This window comes from Centruroides vittatus, unplaced genomic scaffold, assembly GCF_030686945.1.
Source record: "Centruroides vittatus isolate TY-2023 unplaced genomic scaffold, ASM3068694v2 contig_1051, whole genome shotgun sequence".
NCBI lineage: Eukaryota > Metazoa > Arthropoda > Arachnida > Scorpiones > Buthidae > Centruroides > Centruroides vittatus.
Window position 1 is genome coordinate 148,677 of NW_027120680.1, and position 19,074 is coordinate 167,750.

The following is a 19,074-nucleotide window of genomic DNA, read 5'->3' on the forward strand; positions in this document are numbered from 1 at the left end:
ACGTCGTTCGCTATTGTTTTCTATCTAACATCCATTGCGGATTGCGCAATAGATGTACACGCGGTCTTTCGGAAAAGTCATCCTAAAAGGAACCACTCGATCCGTAATGGGCAGAATAAGATTGATGGTACGGTACGCACGCTTACTATACCCCGGTGATTGGCGAAAAGAATACGAGTCGGCCTTACAAGTTAGTTTTTTAGATGCAGAAAAAAAACTTCATAACTTTTGCCAGAAAAGAGTTAGGAACCAACATATCAAATTCAGAAAATTGCGCCCGAAATCTTATCCGGGAGAGTGGAGTCGTAAGTTTGGCGCTGACGTGTTGCCGCGGAGGACTCATTTAGCCCATTGATTTAGACGACCGGGAGGTGTGCTGCTCGTGTCTTGTTTGAACCATAAATTTCCTCTTCGAAACACTAACCTTCCTTCTCGGATGCTTTTTTTTTTTTTCCTAGCCAAGACGGGGAAAAAAAGTCGAGGAAATTGTTAAAATTGTTCTTCCTATCGAATTACATCCAGTGTTTGCGCGTGTTTATTCCCGCTTCCAGGTTAATTTATTCGAGAGAAAGGCTCCGAGAACGGATTGGCCTTGTCTTGCCGTTTAGCATCCCATCGTAAACTTCTTTTAAAGGGTGGTGTTGTCAGATCGTTCGTTAGTCCCTTTTTTATATCCTATCGAAAGCCGTTTCTTTACCTTCGGAGTAATAAAATACGCTTTATCGAAATAAATCGCGGCCACACGACCCCTCGCGTCTTTTCTTCGATAATTTGCCCAGCCACTGGCAAGGGGGCGCTGGAAGGCGGTGGAATTTCGAATTCCCTCGTACCGTACTTTAAAATTTTTGGGGGTGAAAGTGGCGTCTTGTGACTAATTCGGTTCCCCGCGCGGGGACGCGAAAACCGGAGATAAACGGGGAAAACCCCCGTATTGTTCTCTTATTCATTTGGCAGTTGCAACCGTTTTCCAAGTCGGAGAGGCAGGTGCTACCGCAGGGGGGGAGGCAGTCGGATGGCTGGGAGTACGGTGCGCTGACCTCGTGTTAGGCAGGGGCAAGAGGTTGGCGGAGTTGATGTTTTCCCACAGCTGTGATGTCATACCGAAGTTAATCACGGGGAAAACAAAGGCATCCAGTGGTAGGTTCTGACCCCGCCAAACCGCCTCTTTTAATATCTGTGCGCGCCACATCTCGGGACCGATCGCCCGGAGACTATATATAGAGACGGTAAACGTTTATATCTTTGGTTCCTTTTTACGACAAATCGGCGGGCCACGATCGGAGGCCGAAAATAATTTCGAAAATTGGCGCGAGAATGCGAGTGGGCGTGACGGCCGTTAATGACGTCGGAATTCGAAAGGGGAAAAAAGAAGCCAGCCGGGCGGTAGAAAGTGAAATTTTGGGTATGCGGCTTAGTCCCTCCCATCGGTTCGCTTATTGGCGGTGCGTGGCCGACGCGGCACTTCGACCTTGACCCCGTTATTACCGAACGGTATTGTTATCCGAAAGGCGGCGCGTTGATTGGTCGGCGATATTCTCCATATTTTATCTCGTTCCGCATGAAATATGAAGACTGGTGGCAGCCCGGAGGTGCCTCACCCGGACCTGGCCGCAATCGTCCCTAGGCCATACTTTCCCGGGGTGATGAGGTCTCCGGTATTATTTTCTCTCTTTTTTTCCTGCTCTGACAATCGAATTTTAAGTAGACCATGTTGCCCCACGTGTTAATAACATTTTGTGCACTTTTACAATGTATAATTCTTCTTGACAAGCTAATTACTTTCATGTTCTCTTCTAAACGATTTTCGTATTGGCCTTCCACTCTCTCCCGGTTTGATTTAAAGCGGCGGACGAGCCCCCATATATAAAAATTCGAACGTAATTATTATATTTCGATGCTCCGCAGCTTCTTTTAATAACACGTTGGCCGCGGGACGGAGAAAATCTAGATTGATGAAGCCACATCCACTTCTGCTTCGAGTGCAGTCGGGTTTGCATTCGGGCTCCTAGCCAAATTAATTTCCATTTTGTCCAGCTTCGTCCCTACGTCACTAGCCACGTAATACCCAAGTATTTTTCGTCCCGTTTCTGTTAACAGCTCGGAATTTATGTTGTTGTGGGAGCGCGGGCGGGCATCTTGCGGCCGCCGTCCCAACGCCTCGTCACTTTCCCAGGGAAGGAAGAGAGCCGGAGGCTCCATCGGTAGGGCGATAATGGCGGGTCCCGGTGGAAATTAGGACGCCCCCTCGGAGCTCCCTCTCTCGGCCGGGCGCGTCACGTGATTGGAAAAAAGCGAGTTGCCCGGCCGAATTTTACTCCGACGGCGCGGAATTAAGTTTCGGAGGAGGTGGCCGAGTCCTGTAATTTCGGAAGGTTTGCCCCCGACCGCACTCCATTAGTTTAAAAACAGAATGGCCGGTAGCCCCGAGCCCGGCCAAATGACGGCGGCCAAACCAGTAAGGGGTTCTTTTTTTCCCTCTTTTCTTTCATTTATAAGAGAAATGAAAGGATCGGCGCGGCTCCTATTCCGCGAGACGGCAATATTCGTCGCCAAAGTGTGCCCCGGAGGGCGGAGGTGTCTTTGTTTCGTGCGGCGCCTTTGGCCTGATGAGCCGCGCACGGACGGAAGCCCATTGCACCGGTGTAATCTGCCCGATCCTCTACGTTTCGTTAGAACCCGCCGATAATTTATAGAGTCCTCCCGGCACCCCCGCAAATCACGCCATATCGACCGTGGTCGTCGGTCGGGCTCGGTCCGGTGGGGGTACCTCCCAGTCTAATCTTAGCCGCAGAACACTCCGAATCGAACGGACGGAATAAATCTTCGTCGTAGAGGATTTCGGATAAAACGGAGCGAGAGCCTTTGCTACTCTCTGTGTGGTCCCGTCTTAATGAAGCCATCGCGGTCCATTAAGCGAAAGGGTGGATTTCTGGCAAAATCCAAAAGTAATTGTGGTACTATTATTCGCCGGGGAGAACGCCCGCGCCTTTCGCTAATCGTGGGAATTTTCGGGGTCGTCGTAACTCTCTCTGATTAATGTCTCCCGTTCTTAATTATTAATCGGCCCGGATATTCCCGGTAATTTTGACGACGAGTACGGCTCCCGACGTCGCGTAACCGCTACGAAATTTCCGTCTCCGTCGTTAATCATCGCCCCTCTTTAATGGCTTCCAAATTAGAAAATCTTACCCGCATCGTGGCGTTACTCTCTCGTCTTAAACGCCTTCGTAGGCCTAACCAGCTATTCTGACGTCACCAAAACAAATTTCGATGGTGATTATTTATAATATCTTTTAACCACGATTTAAACAAATCCGTTGCGCGTAATAAGTTTCCTTTACGTCACACCGGGTAGTCTTACATCGGAGGTTTGTAACTGCAGTCTCTTCTATACGTTACATTTATCTGGATAAAAATTTTCCGTAATTCCTCTACATCTTCGCACTGTCTTACGGAATCGATGTAAAACGTATTGTAAATGGCACGTATTCTTTAATCGCCACACTTTAAAGTTTTTAATAGACCCGTATTGTGTGAGCTTACGTAATATGTACGCGTAGAAGTTAATGGTGATTTACCAATCTACGCTAAATTGCCATTTAGCACGGGTTAGTTAATTACAAATGGCAGAACAGATGGAATGTTCAAATTACCACAATAGATCACCAGAAGGTAGACTTAGTAAGCTAGAAGAAAGTTGAGTTTCCCCCTTATCAAATTGAGCACGAGCAAAATTCTCGAATAAAGTAATAAACGAAGAGAAGTGTCGACACCTCTCGTGTTTCGAACCTTATTCTTTTAAATGGAAGAAGAAACTGCTTCGGTCCTTTAATTAGTAACTTGGCACGGCAGTAATTTTCTGCGGTAACTCTCCTAAATTTCAATTTCGCCCACGAGTATTAAATTTTAGCGTATAAGGAAAGCATTAATCCGATTTCGAAACCGCGGAATTAAAATTAAAATGGAGAAAGTTAATTAGTGGTGTCGGCGGTTAGTGTAGGAATTTCCGAGCTTACGTAACGAATCCTTTATTTTTGTGTTAAACGAGGGAAGAAATGGCAGGACGGGCATTATTATTACCCCAAATGGGGTTGATTTTGCCAAAGTCGAAGCCGTAGACTGGCTAAAAATTCCGTGGCAACCGGTCTAAACCGCCGAAGGTTAAAGGTTTACGTATTGAAAGTAATCCGGTGTCGGTCGGGGGGTTGCCCGGCCATCTAGACCGGCCGTGTTAAACGCATCCGGGACATCCATTAACCGCGTAATTATTATAAAAAGAAAAAGAAAGACATTCTACTATCCGACTGGCTTCGCTTCTTAACTAATTAAATATTTTTCTCCACTATTTTGGCTATGCAAATCGTGCTCGGCGGCGCTTCCTGCGCGTTATACAATGAAAGTCTCGGAATATTTTCCTATATTCCGTGCAAAACACGGCCGATTAATTCCCGTAATTCTAAACTTTACCATTAAAATCATTCCGGTCTGCGCTCCTTCGACTACAAAAAATAAATCGAAACAAATAGAAATCGTATATTAAAACTTGTGTTTGATATTCAAATTCCTCGATTAGGATGTGCTGGACGAAGGTGTTTTATTTTACCCGTCTCGAGCGGAATTCGTTCTATCCTTGCTAGAATTTCTAATTGTAATGAATGGAACTCTAAAAGTATCATATAATTTCACTTACATCAGCTTGTATTGAATGTAGAATTACGGCCTCGGCGGGAAATAATACGTGCCAAACTATAAAGTGGAAAGGAAATTGCTTCACTGTAAGCAATATATCGAAAGAATATGTCAATACAATTACTCGTATTAAATCGAGAAGGCATTGGATGCGAGCGTATGTATGCCAACGACTGGCTGATTTTTTCTGTTTATAAATAAATGCGTTGTATCCTTGTATACGCGTATCTATATAAATACAGCGTATATCTTTATATATGTCGTGACAATTTACTTTTTGATCGAAAAGAAAAACCACAGCGCCTGTGTAGGCGACATCCCCGCATTACCGATGCACAATGCAGTTTTGCTTCTTTCTACTTACATTCTTCTGTTGAAAATCTTCACTTATTTATACGAAAATTTAAAGAGGAGTATTAGAGAGCTTTTAAATTGTTTCCAGCTTTGTAAATTTAAATTTTTCCACAAGTTCGTCGTAATGAACTTACCGACGTTATTGATATTTCGTAATTCCTAGAAAAAATACGCTTTTGTCTAAAGATCCTTATGCGATTTAAGTATTAAAAGTAAAACGTACTCGATTAAAACGACTAATAAGGATAATTTCCACAATATTGCTTGATTGTGGCGTCATTCTAAAATGACGCTTCGTTACCTGACACCATTTTTTACCTGGGAAATAAAGATGGTTTCTTATCAATTCCCACGCCCACGTTTCAAAAATCGGCAAGAAAATGCCACGTGGCTTGACAGTTTTCGGACGTCGAATCCATTATTTCCGGTATCCGTGCATTACCAATGTAAAGTAGATGCCGCAACGCCACCGACATTACGAATTAATACCACAGATTAATTTTTAATGGTGAAACTGACACTTCGAGTTCCTAAACCCAACGTCGTTTGAAGTGAGATTTTGCTGCTTGATTAATTGATTTCCGTTCGACGGAGGTTTGAATAAAATAAGTCTTCGTTTACACTTAAATTTATCCTCGGAATTTAACCGTAATCGGGCAGACCACAGTAATTCTTCGTATCCGAAACGTCAGTCAAAGTAGATTTCGCCTTCACTGATTTGTCGATGCCTGAAAAGACAAATGGCGCGTCTGTTCATTTATAAAGTAACCTTTGCCTGTCTTCGATGTTTAGGCCCACAGCGGCCGGGTGGATAAAACCACCGAAGGCTGATAGTCGGTTGTGGATTCGAGAGTCGGCTACCCGGAGTTTATTCACGTTTGTAATACCCAAATACGGGCCAGTTTCCCATAAAAGACCTTCCACGAGGCATCCCTCTGGGCAAATGGGTGTCCCACGTGTCGCGTTGCTGCCGTACACAAAAATCCAGCAACGAGTTGCTTAACTTCCCCGGCAACATTTGGTGGCGCCATCTGTTATCATATTTTATTGAAAAAGGTTTTATATTCTTAACTATTGTGAAAATGGCAAAAAGCTTAATTTTCGGGTTAGGAATGAGTTTTATTAAAAAAACTGTAAATGCTAATAACCAGTAAAATCGTCATTAAGACCGACCCTACTGGAGATATGACACACGACCCCCTTTATCCCCCTACCCCCTCGGCCTTTAATCATCAAAATTTAATAGCATCGATTTCCATAATAAAGAAACCTTCCTGCCATATTTCATAAACTTTCGATGAAAAGCACAGTAAAATCGTGTCCCCCGCATTACACACACTAACATCCACAAAGAAAAAACCCCGAATTTTTTTGTATTTCTCGACGTTTCGAGGTATCCCGAATCCAAAAATGTAAAATCTTGGGGGGTGAGTTTCGACCGATGGTCATAGTTTTCCCTTGTTATATATAAAAGAGCCGGGAAAGTAATAAAACCAATATTTTATCAAATAAGACGAGATTTCCACACGTGGTGCGTGGATCGTAAATATTAATAAGAAGATTTCGGAAATTAACGAATTTATTTCACGAATTAAACTATACTTTGTGTAAGTTAGAGCAAAGTTTCGTATCAATTTGGAACATTATAATGACAGATACGAGACCGATTCTCGTTTGATAGGATTTAAAACACTACACATTAAAAAATCTTTAGACCTAGATTATAATTGTGAGCCAACGTAGTGTGCTGTACTTTTTATATCCTCCACCAGTGTTACGAAGTAACGAAAACTAATTAAATATAGTAGAATATTTTTTATATTTATTATCGTTGTTCAGAATTTTACAGATCGATATGACGCAAAAGTCAGCCCAAATTCGAAAGGTAAAAGGCACATCGAGAATAAATCTGTATAAAATAGAACTTAAACGTAATGTGTAAAGACAAAATACGTTTAATTACTTTATTTCTTATAATTGTAGGTAAATACTTCTTCACTTTTCTATAACTTTAGTATAATGTATACCGAAATTGGGATTATTTGTACTTTAAATTCGATTACTTAGTTGTTTTTCGTTTAATGTAATTCTAGATTTTTGATAGCATTTACACTCCGTCTTCGACGGGATGGCCTAATTACCGTAATTCGGTGTCAAAGTAGAACTAATTACCACCAATCCCGACGGGGAAACACCACATTTCTGAGTAATAAATTGGGTTTGTGTCTTCAGATTCGTAATTTTCTAATAATCGAATTAATTTGTGATAAATCTCCAAGTATGTTTCGATCGCTCAACGACGAAAAAAAAATTTCTGTACTATAATATACTATGCGTGTTAAAAGATAATCAAATCTTTCATAAATCTCATCGGAATTGTAGTCGAAGGACCGGACAGGGCACTCCGAGTAGTTGTATGATCAATAGACTATACCACGATATGGCATCTCCACGACGGGTGAACAGTTCTGTAAATAAGACAAATTAATTAGCCTGGGATTTTCGTGTCCACGTATTTCTCCGAAACAACGGGAATAAAACATTCGAGTTATTATATAAAGGGCAGAAAATTGTAATACGAGTAATAAATAACGCCAACTTCTCCCTTAAACAGAGATTTTACTCTCCTTAAAACAGAAGGAATAAGTACATTTAAATACGTCTCATAAATTTGCATTCTGCGTAAAACGAAACGACATATTTCATCTTATTTTTTGCTTTTCTGCCTAGAATTTTCCAGGCGGAACCCGAAAATTTCGGATTGGAGTTTAAATTTCTGCGCATAAAAGCAAACACGAAACGAAATCCGGTGCTTTATTTTACACGGGATGCAAATTTATCGGGTGTAACTTTTTAATAAGCGATGTTTCCTGCCTTAATTTCAGTAAATTGGTTAAAAATACCGTATTTTTTTCTTTTTGTACCCGAAAATTCGAGGCGTGCAACTTATAAGGCACTTTTCCCGATTGGTTTTAACTTTTTGGAAGATGGTGTCGGACGATCGAAGCCGGAGCCTTTTGGCTAAGAAAGGGTAGATAAACATCGAACTTGCACAGGTGAAATTTCTGACAATAATTAAATATTTCGTTATATTATAAAGGGAAAGGATGCAACTAAGACGGGGCGAATGGGAAGATTATTGGAAAAGGAGACGATGTAAGGTAAGCATCCCGTTTCCATGGTCCCCGGGGGCCTAGCATCGAAACGGGTAACGTCTGCCGTGTGGACGAGAGATTTACGTGCCACCGATTTGGAGAGAGAGCCAAAACAGTCCCGCGGACCCCGCTATTTTCGGCACGAATTCTCCGGGGGTAAATAAAGCACCGTATTAACCCGCAACGTCGATTATCGGGAAGAAGGGAACGAGATTAACCGTACAATACGGGCCAGGTCCGGATATCTTTCGTTATCCGTCCGTACGTAGGTACTGTACAATCTCCTAGAAAATATACTTTTCGTCTCGTAAAATTAATCTAAGAGTCTACTTTTTTTGCATTAATTCGAAAGAAAATTCGGCTTTACAAGCCGTACCTACGAGTAGAACGTATTTTGTCTTAATACATTTATTAGAAAATAATAGATTTTCGTAAACTTTACGCTTATTTGTCTTCGTTTTAATGTTACGCCTTCGAACTAAAAACTATAAACGTTTTTGAATATTCTGTAAGTTAACGGTAATTTTAAAGAATTTTTTAGTTTAATATCTTTAACGAATGCTTTAATAACAATTATCATTACCTTACCGTCCTTATTTCATTTCTTATTATATATTTTGTCAACGTGGACATTAACAGGACAATTATACTGGTGTTAAGCATTTATACAAGAATTGAGAAAAAAGTTCTTAAAGAAGACAGACTTTCTTTATTAAGCTTTATTTCTCAATTCTTGTATAAATGCTTAACACCAGTATAATTGTCCTGTTAATGTCCACGTTGACAAAATATATAATAAGCTTTAATAACAAATTCGTAAACATAATAATAAAGTCTATATATTTTAAGGATAAAGATAAAGATATATGCATTATATTGAGTACAGTACAGTAGTCTTTGGAACGACTACTGTTTCAAAGACTACTGTACAAAACTGAAACGAAATAAAACACTTAAGTATTTTACTACGGATAAATACCCCCTAATGGGTTTTTAAACGAATGTTGCTTTGCTTAACTGGTGGCTATTCGTAATAAAGTAGGCCTAACTTTAGAAAATGTTTACTCTAGTGTTGCTCTAATATAAATAGAACGTATTGTTTCGACAGCTTAAATGCCGATAGTGTAACCGTCTCCCAATTAATATAATATATCAGTTTATGTGTAAGAAACGAAAGGCGCTATTTTCTCCAGATCGGTGTATTTTAAATAATATAAGATATTAAATTCTTCGATTAATGCCGCTGGTATAGTGAATGTAGAGAAGGAATGCCAAAAGAATTAAAATGTAACGAGGCGAAGTACCCGGTAGCCATCGAGTCAAACGACGTATTACGTAGGAAAGCCTTCAAATTGTATTATTTGGAGGGTAAGAAAGTCGGATCCTACGCTGCAAACTTTTCTTAGGCATTAACGACGTGTACCTATTTTAGGCCTTTTCTACACGGAACGGTTGGAAGTAAAGGTTTGTTTTTTATGACGTTTCGTCGATCCCGCCTAGGGTATTGTTAGGCCGATGTTTAGCGTAAAAATTAATACAATCGTCGTACGTATGTCTAACCTCTTCTACGTCACCAACTCGGGAAGAAAAAATTTCGTCTAATTAATCTTATGCAATAAAATCAGTAAGAGTGTTTATTTCGGTTTCCGCTTAAATCCCTTTTCTTTCTGTTTGTGCGGGTATACGAGAAAGTTGCGCGGCGTATTATTTCGACGGGAGGAGTAAGGACGTAAGTTTATCGGATTCTCCCGCACCGGTGGGAAAATGCACCGACTTCACCCGCGCAAAAAATATCCCGGCCGAATTAAGTTTTCTGCGATATAAATTCCGCTCGGGCCGACCCTTTATTTACGCCTCCTCCGGGTACCCCTGTTTTGTCCTCCTTCGGACGTCTACGCTTGCCGGCGCCGACTTTTCGGGTTCTCACCTTCGTCTTTTTCCCCGGTGGAAAATCCGGTCCCGATTTTCCGGGGGCGGCCGGTCCGGGTCCGGTTGCCCGTCGGTAGCCGGCCGCGGGATAAGTCGGCCGGCCGACGGCCGACCCCCGACCCGGAAAGGGAGCGATTACCGCGGCCGCTGCCCTCCCGACCCTGGACCTTCCCGGAGCGGTCCGATCGTGTTCCGTCCGCCCATTCATCATGCGGATCGGCGGCGACGCCCCGGGCGGCGCGTTCCAGACCGGGGCCGGCCGCCGGCCCGCGAGAAGGGGCCGGAGAGGGAGCGCGGCCCGCCGATCCGGCCGGCGGGGAGAGGCAGAGGTCCGGCTCTGTCGTCTCCGGTCAACCGGGGGGCGGCGCACTCGGCCGTTGGGGTGGGTCGGCCGGGCCAATGGGACGGAGGCCGGGCCGCCCGCCATTGGCCGGGCGCCGTCATCTCCGGCCTCTGCCAATGGTCGAGCGCCGACGGGGCGTGGCCGGCGCGGTCGACGGTGGCGGCCGGATTCCCGCGTCGTTGGTAACCGGTCGTCGTTCCTACCGAAAATTATCCGTGGCGGCCGTCCGGGCCCCGCCCTCCTCCCCTCCCCGGGGTGGCCCGGGTGAACCCGGACCCGGTGCCGTTCTAATCGCCCGCATCGGCCACCGCCGACGGGTAATGCCCGGCCTAAACCGCGCTTTCTCTCCCCCGTCGTCGGAGGTTTATCCTCCGTCCCCGACCACTCCTCGTCCCGGTTCCCGACGTTTTAACCGCCGGACCACCCTTCCTCCGCCCGATCTCCCCATAAAACCGCCTTTATCCCTCTGCTCCCCGACACATTTGCCCTTGGCCGGTCCGTGGCCACGGACTTTGCTCTTTGTCCCGGTCCTATTCTTTCTTTTTTCGCTCGGATGGAAAATAATCCGGGCGTCATGGGGCAAAACGTACTGTACTTAAGTTAAATTTCCACCTCTTCGGACACTCTGGAAATCTGGGTTTTTTTCCGCCAGGTTTGTCGCCCGGTCGGTGAATTTTAAGCCTCAAATATCCCGGAGGAAAGTGCTTATTACAACGCTTTACTCCGGCCCGGCCTATTTAACCTTCTTCCCTGTGCCTAATAAGACGATTAGCCGAAAAAGACGCGTCGGTCAAATATCTTCTCCCCCACTTCCACTTTCCAAAGTTTCCGTTACTTCTAGGCGTAAATTACGTTTCTCCGAGGAAATTGGCGTAAGTTTACAACAGTTGGTTTTACAAAGATTGGCCAAAACCGTTATAAAAATGTCTTGGGATTTTCCTTTAAAAAAACAAAATAAAACGGCGCCGTATCGCCAGGTGGAATCGAAGGGTGCCGATCGGACCCAACGAAATGTTCCTTATTCGAATCGTGTGTATGCTTAAATACTATTTAAATTCGTTTTTATTCTCTGCGGCCCCGTCCTTCGACGAGTTGCCGCCGACGGAGATTATTGTCTGGGAAATCGGATCTACTTCGTCCTCCGCACCCTCGTCTCCCCGTACGAGTATTTACGAAAAGTCGACGGTAGATTTTACCTCCGGGCCCGCTGCATCCGTTTCGAAACGGGCGAATTGATATCCGACGAAACCCGTAAATTATATTCAAATTACACTCGGGTGCGCGGTGTAAAATTTGGTTTGGGATAAGGATTCGATTAACTGTTTAAATTAAACACCAGATATAAACTTTTACTTAAATAAAATCCATTGTTAATAATATATTTTGGTGGAATTTTGCTTTTTCTCTCTCCTTTCTTCTAATTGGGGAAATTAATTTCGAATTAGAAAAGGTGTTGGCCCGATTATAGTGTATAGAAAGTTCTACTTCCAATCTTTATGGAATAAAGAAAGAACTATTTACAAAATTATCCCTCGGTTTAAGGTTACTGTTTAACTTTATATATCTCTATAAGATAAAAATGTAACATTATATATAGACGAAAGCTTTCGGTGGTTGGTTGGTTGGTTTCAGTTTTTTGGCGCAAGGGCAACAAAGGCCAAGCTGCGCCACGCTGAATGGTTAATTCATCGAACACTATATAAATATGTTATATAAAATAACACCAAGAAAACAAAAACAAGTATATAAACAATTAAAACGAACAAACAACAAAACAGAAAAAGGCAAAAAATAAACAAATAGTTAAATCTCTTTGTACAAATTAATGAATTTTAAAAAGTCTAATACATTATACAGATTGGGCCAACGTTTCTCAACCCGGGGGTCGCGGTGATATTAAAGGGGAGTCGCGAACAATAATGAAATCATGTATTATAAGCTTATAAACCTTTTACTTACAATAAGTACACACGTAAAGAAAAGAAATTAATGCGATGGTTGCATTTGTTTTTCATTTAAAATTTTCTCCATACGTAGAAACGCACGTTCATCTACGTTAGAAACACATAAAAACAAATCGTTTTCGAGTGATAAAAGACGATTCCTGTATTTAGTTTTTAGCGCTGTATTTAAAAGAATTTACATTTATAATTACAGTCAAAATTTAATTAGTAATAGTAAGGCTTACTGTTATTATTTCTTCGGGTGGGGTGGCGAAATATTAGTTTCATTTATATTTACTATTTGAGGGTTGCGGAGCTAAGAAGGTCGAGAATCGCCGATCCGGACACGATTTGTAACCCCAATGGATCGCACCCCCGCGGGTGCGAAACGTCGTACTACGGATGTTTGAAAAAATATAGACTACATTTAATAGTAAACAGTAAAATGCAGTTTATGACCAAACAATTCTCGTGTAATTTTAATATCTATTTGAATTTTGCGCTAGTGCAATTCCGTAGGGTTGGATCGCTTTGCGACGTTTTCTTCATAGCTTAAGCCTTAAGCTATCGATAATTTTAAGATCCGATACGCGTGAGGAAGCGGGACGAGCCTACTCCTTTATATAAAAAGAAATTTAGTAAATTTTTCGTGGAGGTGCCAGGCGCGTGTTCAAAATTCCAACACTTCGGGTGCGGGAAAAGGTTAAATCTGGCCGCTCTAGACGAATTCCTAAGGGCAATATTAGCTACCGAATGTCTGGCCTACGAAGTTTCCTTTTGTACAAAACAAACGTAAATAGCGTTTTTACTAAAATTGTGTAAAATTATACGTAGATGTAAAACGGTTTCGTGACGAATTACGTAGACGGATTGCCTAGAAGTCTTTTAGTATGGAAAACTAGCGGAGAATTCGCCAGCTATTCCATTCGGTTTCCGTTTCTGCTTTCTTTGTTTTTCCAAATTGTTCCGAAGAACGTATAGATCGACTTTTTTATTCTTTAATTTTTTATCGGCAGCAAAAATTGGTAAATATAGGTAGACCTTTAGTCTGCACGTAAATGCGGACAAGTATTTCTGTACCGTATACGATGCTACGGCTATTTTAAGATAATTGATTTTTATACCGTGTCAAATCTTTGTAAAAAATAGCTTCTTATAAAGATTTTACCCTATATAAACAAACTACCAGAAGATACGAACAGGTAAAGGTATAAGACGTAAAGATCTTAGGTGAATCGTCGTGTTAAACTTAGTTTGCGTAGGCCTACGTTGATTTCTGTTCTCGTCTCCTATAGAATTCTCCCGTTTTTCTGTATTTGCTTACGTGTATTGGTATAAAATCACCATCACTGGTGATTTTATACCGATACTGGTGAATGTAACGAGATATCGTTACATTCTCGCAAAACTAAATATTAATTTTATAGTGTAGAAACGGGTATCGAAATCCACAATTATGGAAATTTAATCGATCCTAGCAAATACGACGCCATGTTATTTATGACTTTGCTAAGTAATTCGTTACTTATTACCTGCCTAGTGTCAATTTTGTGTAAGACGGGTGGGCGCGATTACGGACGAGATACGATACGCGCGTACGAATCACGGCGAAAAATTGGGAAATTTCAGACTTGGCCAGTCGAATGCGTAAATAGCAATCCGCTTATTGCGCTACTAAAAGATTCCCAACGCAGTCATTTGGATTGGATTTTTTATTCGGTTTTGATTTATAAACAAAAATTAAGACCTAAGAGTGGTGAAAACATTTCGTTTCGGTTCGTAGGCCCGTAGGCACCGTGGAAACTTTAATACCGGGTAACTGTTTCTTATTGTTTGGTGCGGTAAAAACGAAAAAAGTGGCAAACTCCGCCAGGAAAGTTACACCTCGATTTCGAAGGAAGAGAAAAACTTCACCGGCGAAGGACGGAAAAGATTTCGCTCGGTAAATGACGAAAGACGGCCGATTTTTCGGATAGGAACGGGAGGAAATTCCATAAATTCGTAAGTGGAAGTCGGGCAGGCCCGGTGACGGAAACGGCACCGAGGTCTTTGGGAGGGGAAGGAGAAAATGGGTCCGGTGGTGCGAGAATATTAATTTATCGACGATGGCTTTGTGTGTTTAAAATTCCTAAATATTCGGCGTCCATTAATCACCCGTCCGTTAAACACTGTTATTAACCGCGCAAAGTCTCGGGTCGACCCAACGAATACCGTATTAAGCCTTTCTTTAGCGGCCGAGTCGGCATTGTCGTTGCCGGCCGATTTTCCGTCGGGGACGAGAGGTCGGAGGTCAAACTCTGCCGTTTCGGGACGATAAGAACGGCAGTAACCTCCGTCGGCCAGATAAGCCGTTCCGGGTGGAATACTCCGGCTCCTCGGATTCGTTGTCGGTGGCGGATACCCTCCCGCTTTCCTCCTCCCGTCCCGTCCTCTATCTCGGGTATTGACGATTTCTTATTTAACCGGGAAAGAGGTAACCGTAATGGAAGTGGAGGCGACGAAGAAACCGCCACCCGGGAGGGGGAGAGACCGGTCCCCGCGTCCGAGTAATGAATTTGGTCGGCACGAGGAGAATGGAAACGGCCGCGCATCCCGTTCCGTTAACCGATATTCCGGTTGCCCGGTGACGTCGTCTTCCAATTACCCGCCGAAGCCGCCGTTAAATGGTTACCCCCCTCCGTCCGCACGGGGCCCGGTGGCCTCCGACGACAATTAGGCCATTTACCCGCCATCCCGCCCTCTGGCGGACGGCTTCCGTCCGATCCCATTACCGTCGCTCGGCTTTGCCCCGCGTGCCGGCAAAGGGTTTCCCCACCCACCGCTGCCCGAAAGCCGACGTCGGCGTCCAACTAACTTGGGAATCTTTCCGCCTTTTCCTAAAATACCGAAAAATACGAGAATTCGTGGGTGGGCCGAAATTAATACGTAAAAAGCCAGAAACCGTCGCGGGCACCGGCCCCGCCGTCGGGCCGTGGGCCGTATAATTTAGTTGTCGGACAAAGTGTACGATTTGTTATTAAGCGGATTGTGGACCGAGGACATTTATTTTCCATTAACTTTTCCCACCGATCCCTTTCGTTCTTTCGCCCCTTTCATTGGTCGTAGAAACGAAATCGTTTTATTGCACTTTTGGTATTGTTTGCCTCGGCGGGATTTTTGTGCAAATCGTCGGCCGAGTGGGCCAGGAGGGGATTTTACCGGATCGACGATGGGATTTGTAAAATATGTGGCCGGGGATTTAAAGAGGAGCCGGTTATTAAGCCACCAGGATGTAGACCGGCGGTTGCCGTCGGAGACACCGATTACGGCCCCGGGCCAATTTCCCGGCAAATTGCTTTAGCGCGTTCTGTAAGCGGATAGGTGTTATTACGGGAGACGCGCTTAATCGAGTGCGCCTCGGTCCTGGGCTTTTGTCTTTCCCATAAATAAATACGCCAAATTTTCCCTTCTCCCGTACCATCTATTCTCGGGTCCGAACTGCGGACGGTCTCCGTTTACCTTGTACTAATCGGAACGGAGGACGGCGACCGGACGATTAAATCCAATTACGGCCCGGAACTGGGATGACGTCACCGGTCGGAGGCAGACGACCGGAAGGCGTGTGCCGCTACTCTGTCTACGTCACCGGCTGCCACGTGACGCGGCGTCGACGACCCGGCGGCCCGACCCCGGGGATAGCAGTTAACCTACGACCCGGCAAAATGAGATTTTCTTTCTCTTAAGCCACCACCGATTCGTCGGACTTATTATAGAAGAAGAAGAAGGAAAGAGACTTAAACCCGCGGACGGCTTCTCCTACAAAATTAATAAAGCCCGCCTCTTATTCCCTACCGCGGGAAGAATTACGGACGGAACCGCGTTTTCTTGCGTTAAATAAACGCGCCGGCATTTAATAAAACCTTAATCTAGTTCTGTTTTTATCCGCAGGGAGTCGTCTATGTTCCTTTTCGCCGTGCATCGAACAAGTTCAGAAAACGTGTCGGCGACTGGACCGTCTCGGTTTCTCCGACGTCACCACCGCCGAATGCCTGCTCAGACCTTACGAGGTGAAAAGAGTGTCCATGCCCGTCTTCCACCCTTCGCAGGTAAGGAGGCGCGCCTTCCACCCGGGTCCTAACGGAGATTTCCACGGGAGGACCCTTCTTCATCCACCCACACAGCAAACCACCGTCGTTAGCCCCGACCAAACTTATAATTTGCATCCTTTTACTTCGCCTCCGTTTTGCACCCGGGACCGAAACGTCCCGGAAGCCCCGTTTACCGGTAACGATAATGTCATTTCCGACCGACCGGGTATCTGCCACAACAGACCGGTGTCCACCCACGCTCGAGTAGAAGGGCATGAGAACGCCTCCCACCGCCGGGACAGACGGCTCTTTCTTTTCCAACGGGCAGATTGCTCCTTTCCGATTAATACGTTTGGCCGGACTTCGGGAGGGTGGCACCCGAATTAACGCTTTCTTCGTTAGCGTGCGCGCGTTAGAAATAATATTATTAAGCGGTAAAAAAACGTTAGGAAGGAGAAAATAAACGATTTGTAAGTAGATAAGATTAATAATTCGCGGCAGACTCGTCATTGTTACCCCGTGGACGTAGCCATGCTAATGTTTTGCTGGGTTTTACTTTCAGGACGTGATCGAAGACGTGGCCGGGGGAAGCGAACAATCGAGCGGAGAGGAGGCGACCGCCAAGAAGTCAAAGCACTGCTTGCCCCGGAGCCGGGGAGGTGATGGGACAACTACGGCAAATTTCTGGTCTGCCCTCCCTACCTCGCAGATTACGGGTCACACTGGTTATCTGACCTTTGCAACCCTGTATCCGGGTAGCTGAGGTAGAACGCCTTGAGAACAAGGCTACCTTTCCCCCCGGTGGGAAATTTCTGCTCCTCGCAACCTCAGATCGGATGTAAACGATAAAGTTCTTCTAATAAACATTTACATCTGGTTGTTGACGCCTCTTCCGTCCGTCGACCGGTCCGCCCGTTTCTTTCTTTTTTTTTCCAGGCGCCGGTAGACGGGGTTCGGATTCTTTTAGGTAATCGAGTAAATTGCCGACGGAGGAGACGGCCGCCGGGCTTTTTTCGGGCCCGCGCCGTTTTTTGGCAAGAGTCGGCTTTCTCCGCTCTACTTTCCGACGGAAGGAAAAGCCGACTTAAAGGAAGAGCCTGGTCGCCGCCGAAAAATATAGGAAAGAGACGATTTACAGCAGATTTCGGTAGCGCCGTTCAAAACGACGAGTTCGTCCGTCACGAATGACCGGAAAGGGGGGGAGATTTTGCTCTCACGTACGGGAGTCACGCCGTGGCCATTCGATGTTTTTATCGAACATTCATCGCTAATTGAAAGACGATGTAGCTCGCATTCGGACGAAGAGCTTTGTTATCGTCCAGCCCAACCGGTCCCCTTTCGAATTGGTCACGGATCGTCCGAAAATTCGTCCGAAGACCCGTCTCTTCCGTCGGCTTTCGTCTTGTTTTTATATTTGAAAAGCGAACGAATGTCGACCAAACAAATCCCATTGTTTTCCTTAAACACCGGACTGAAATCGGTCGAGTTGACATTTTCGGGAATCAAATTTGTGTTAGAGATATTCAAAATAGAAATTTCTGCACCCGCTGGTCGAATCTGGGGATGTAAAGAATTTTGTCTAAATATGGCCTACCTTCGGTTGGATTTAAGTCTATGCGGATGCGTTGGAAAGCCCATTTTTTGTAACCGGATAGGATTTTCCTTGGACGAATGGAAAAAGACGGCATTATCTCGAGTCCGGGGTGTGCGCGCCCGAAAGAAAAAGACGAAGGTTGTGGCCCAACGTTGGGTGATTTACGAAGAGCCAAACCAGTAAATCGATATAAGGTTTCGAAATATTTAGGTTAAGGATTTCGAAACTGCCCGACGGCACCCCGCGGTTATTTTTTAAAACTCTTATTGAACGTGTTGTGCGGCTCGACGGGTGTTTATTGTCAGCTTACTTCCGCCGACGTCTTGTCAAAATGCGACCTGATTTACGGTCCCGGTTGGAGAGAGAAGAATCGCGACCTAATCTGAAAATGACGAAGGGTGTAAAATTGATTCTAAATAGAACGAAATCCCAAGGATGTTTTAATTAGGCTAAGAGCGATAACTATCGAAACCAAAGATACGGTTAATTAATTATTGTAATTTAATACAATAAACTTATCATTTGATGTAACCTTCACGATACGGCCAAACGTGTGTGTGGAGAATAATGATCTGTATATATTTATTATTGTTTAGTCATTTTTATTTACCTGTACTGTACGTAAAAGTTTTTGAATTCAAACATAAGTTAAATAACACAAATAGTAATAAAGTTCTGTAAGAATAGTCCTTTTAAATAAATATCCTTTCACTATACTGAGAATTACTTAACCTGTTAGTGAACATTTTGTATTAAGAGGCCTTCATAATGTACCGTAAATAGAAACGATTAAAATGCGTTGTTTTGACGTATAAAATATCTTTAATTTTTTTGCCGTCGTCGTAAATATAATAATAAATAGGCACGCATCTCTGTAAAACAGTACGTTACAAAAGACATCTTCCAGTGTAATTACTTGTTAATCTCTTCGATGATTGAAACGATGTAGGCCTAAATCTTTCCTTGATCGTAATCGTTTAAACTCCGTGGAGATTTAAAT

General features: G+C 44.0%; 2 protein-coding genes across 2 annotated transcripts in view; one reads left to right on the forward strand and one right to left on the reverse strand.

Annotated features, from left to right (window-relative positions):
* Trmt61 (tRNA methyltransferase 61) overlaps positions 1-17,359 on the forward strand; it is a 32,359-nt gene extending 15,000 nt beyond the window's left edge. The window contains exons 3-4 of the mRNA XM_067265793.1: positions 16,341-16,498; positions 17,043-17,359. Coding sequence (XP_067121894.1) covers positions 16,341-16,498; positions 17,043-17,243 — 359 coding nt within the window. The 3' untranslated portion in view covers positions 17,244-17,359. The remainder of the gene's footprint in view (positions 1-16,340; positions 16,499-17,042) is intronic.
* The window catches only part of LOC136971397 (putative methyltransferase DDB_G0268948), a 298,490-nt gene that overhangs the window by 125,696 nt on the left and 153,720 nt on the right, over positions 1-19,074 (reverse strand). The gene's annotated exons all lie outside the window — the stretch shown is intronic.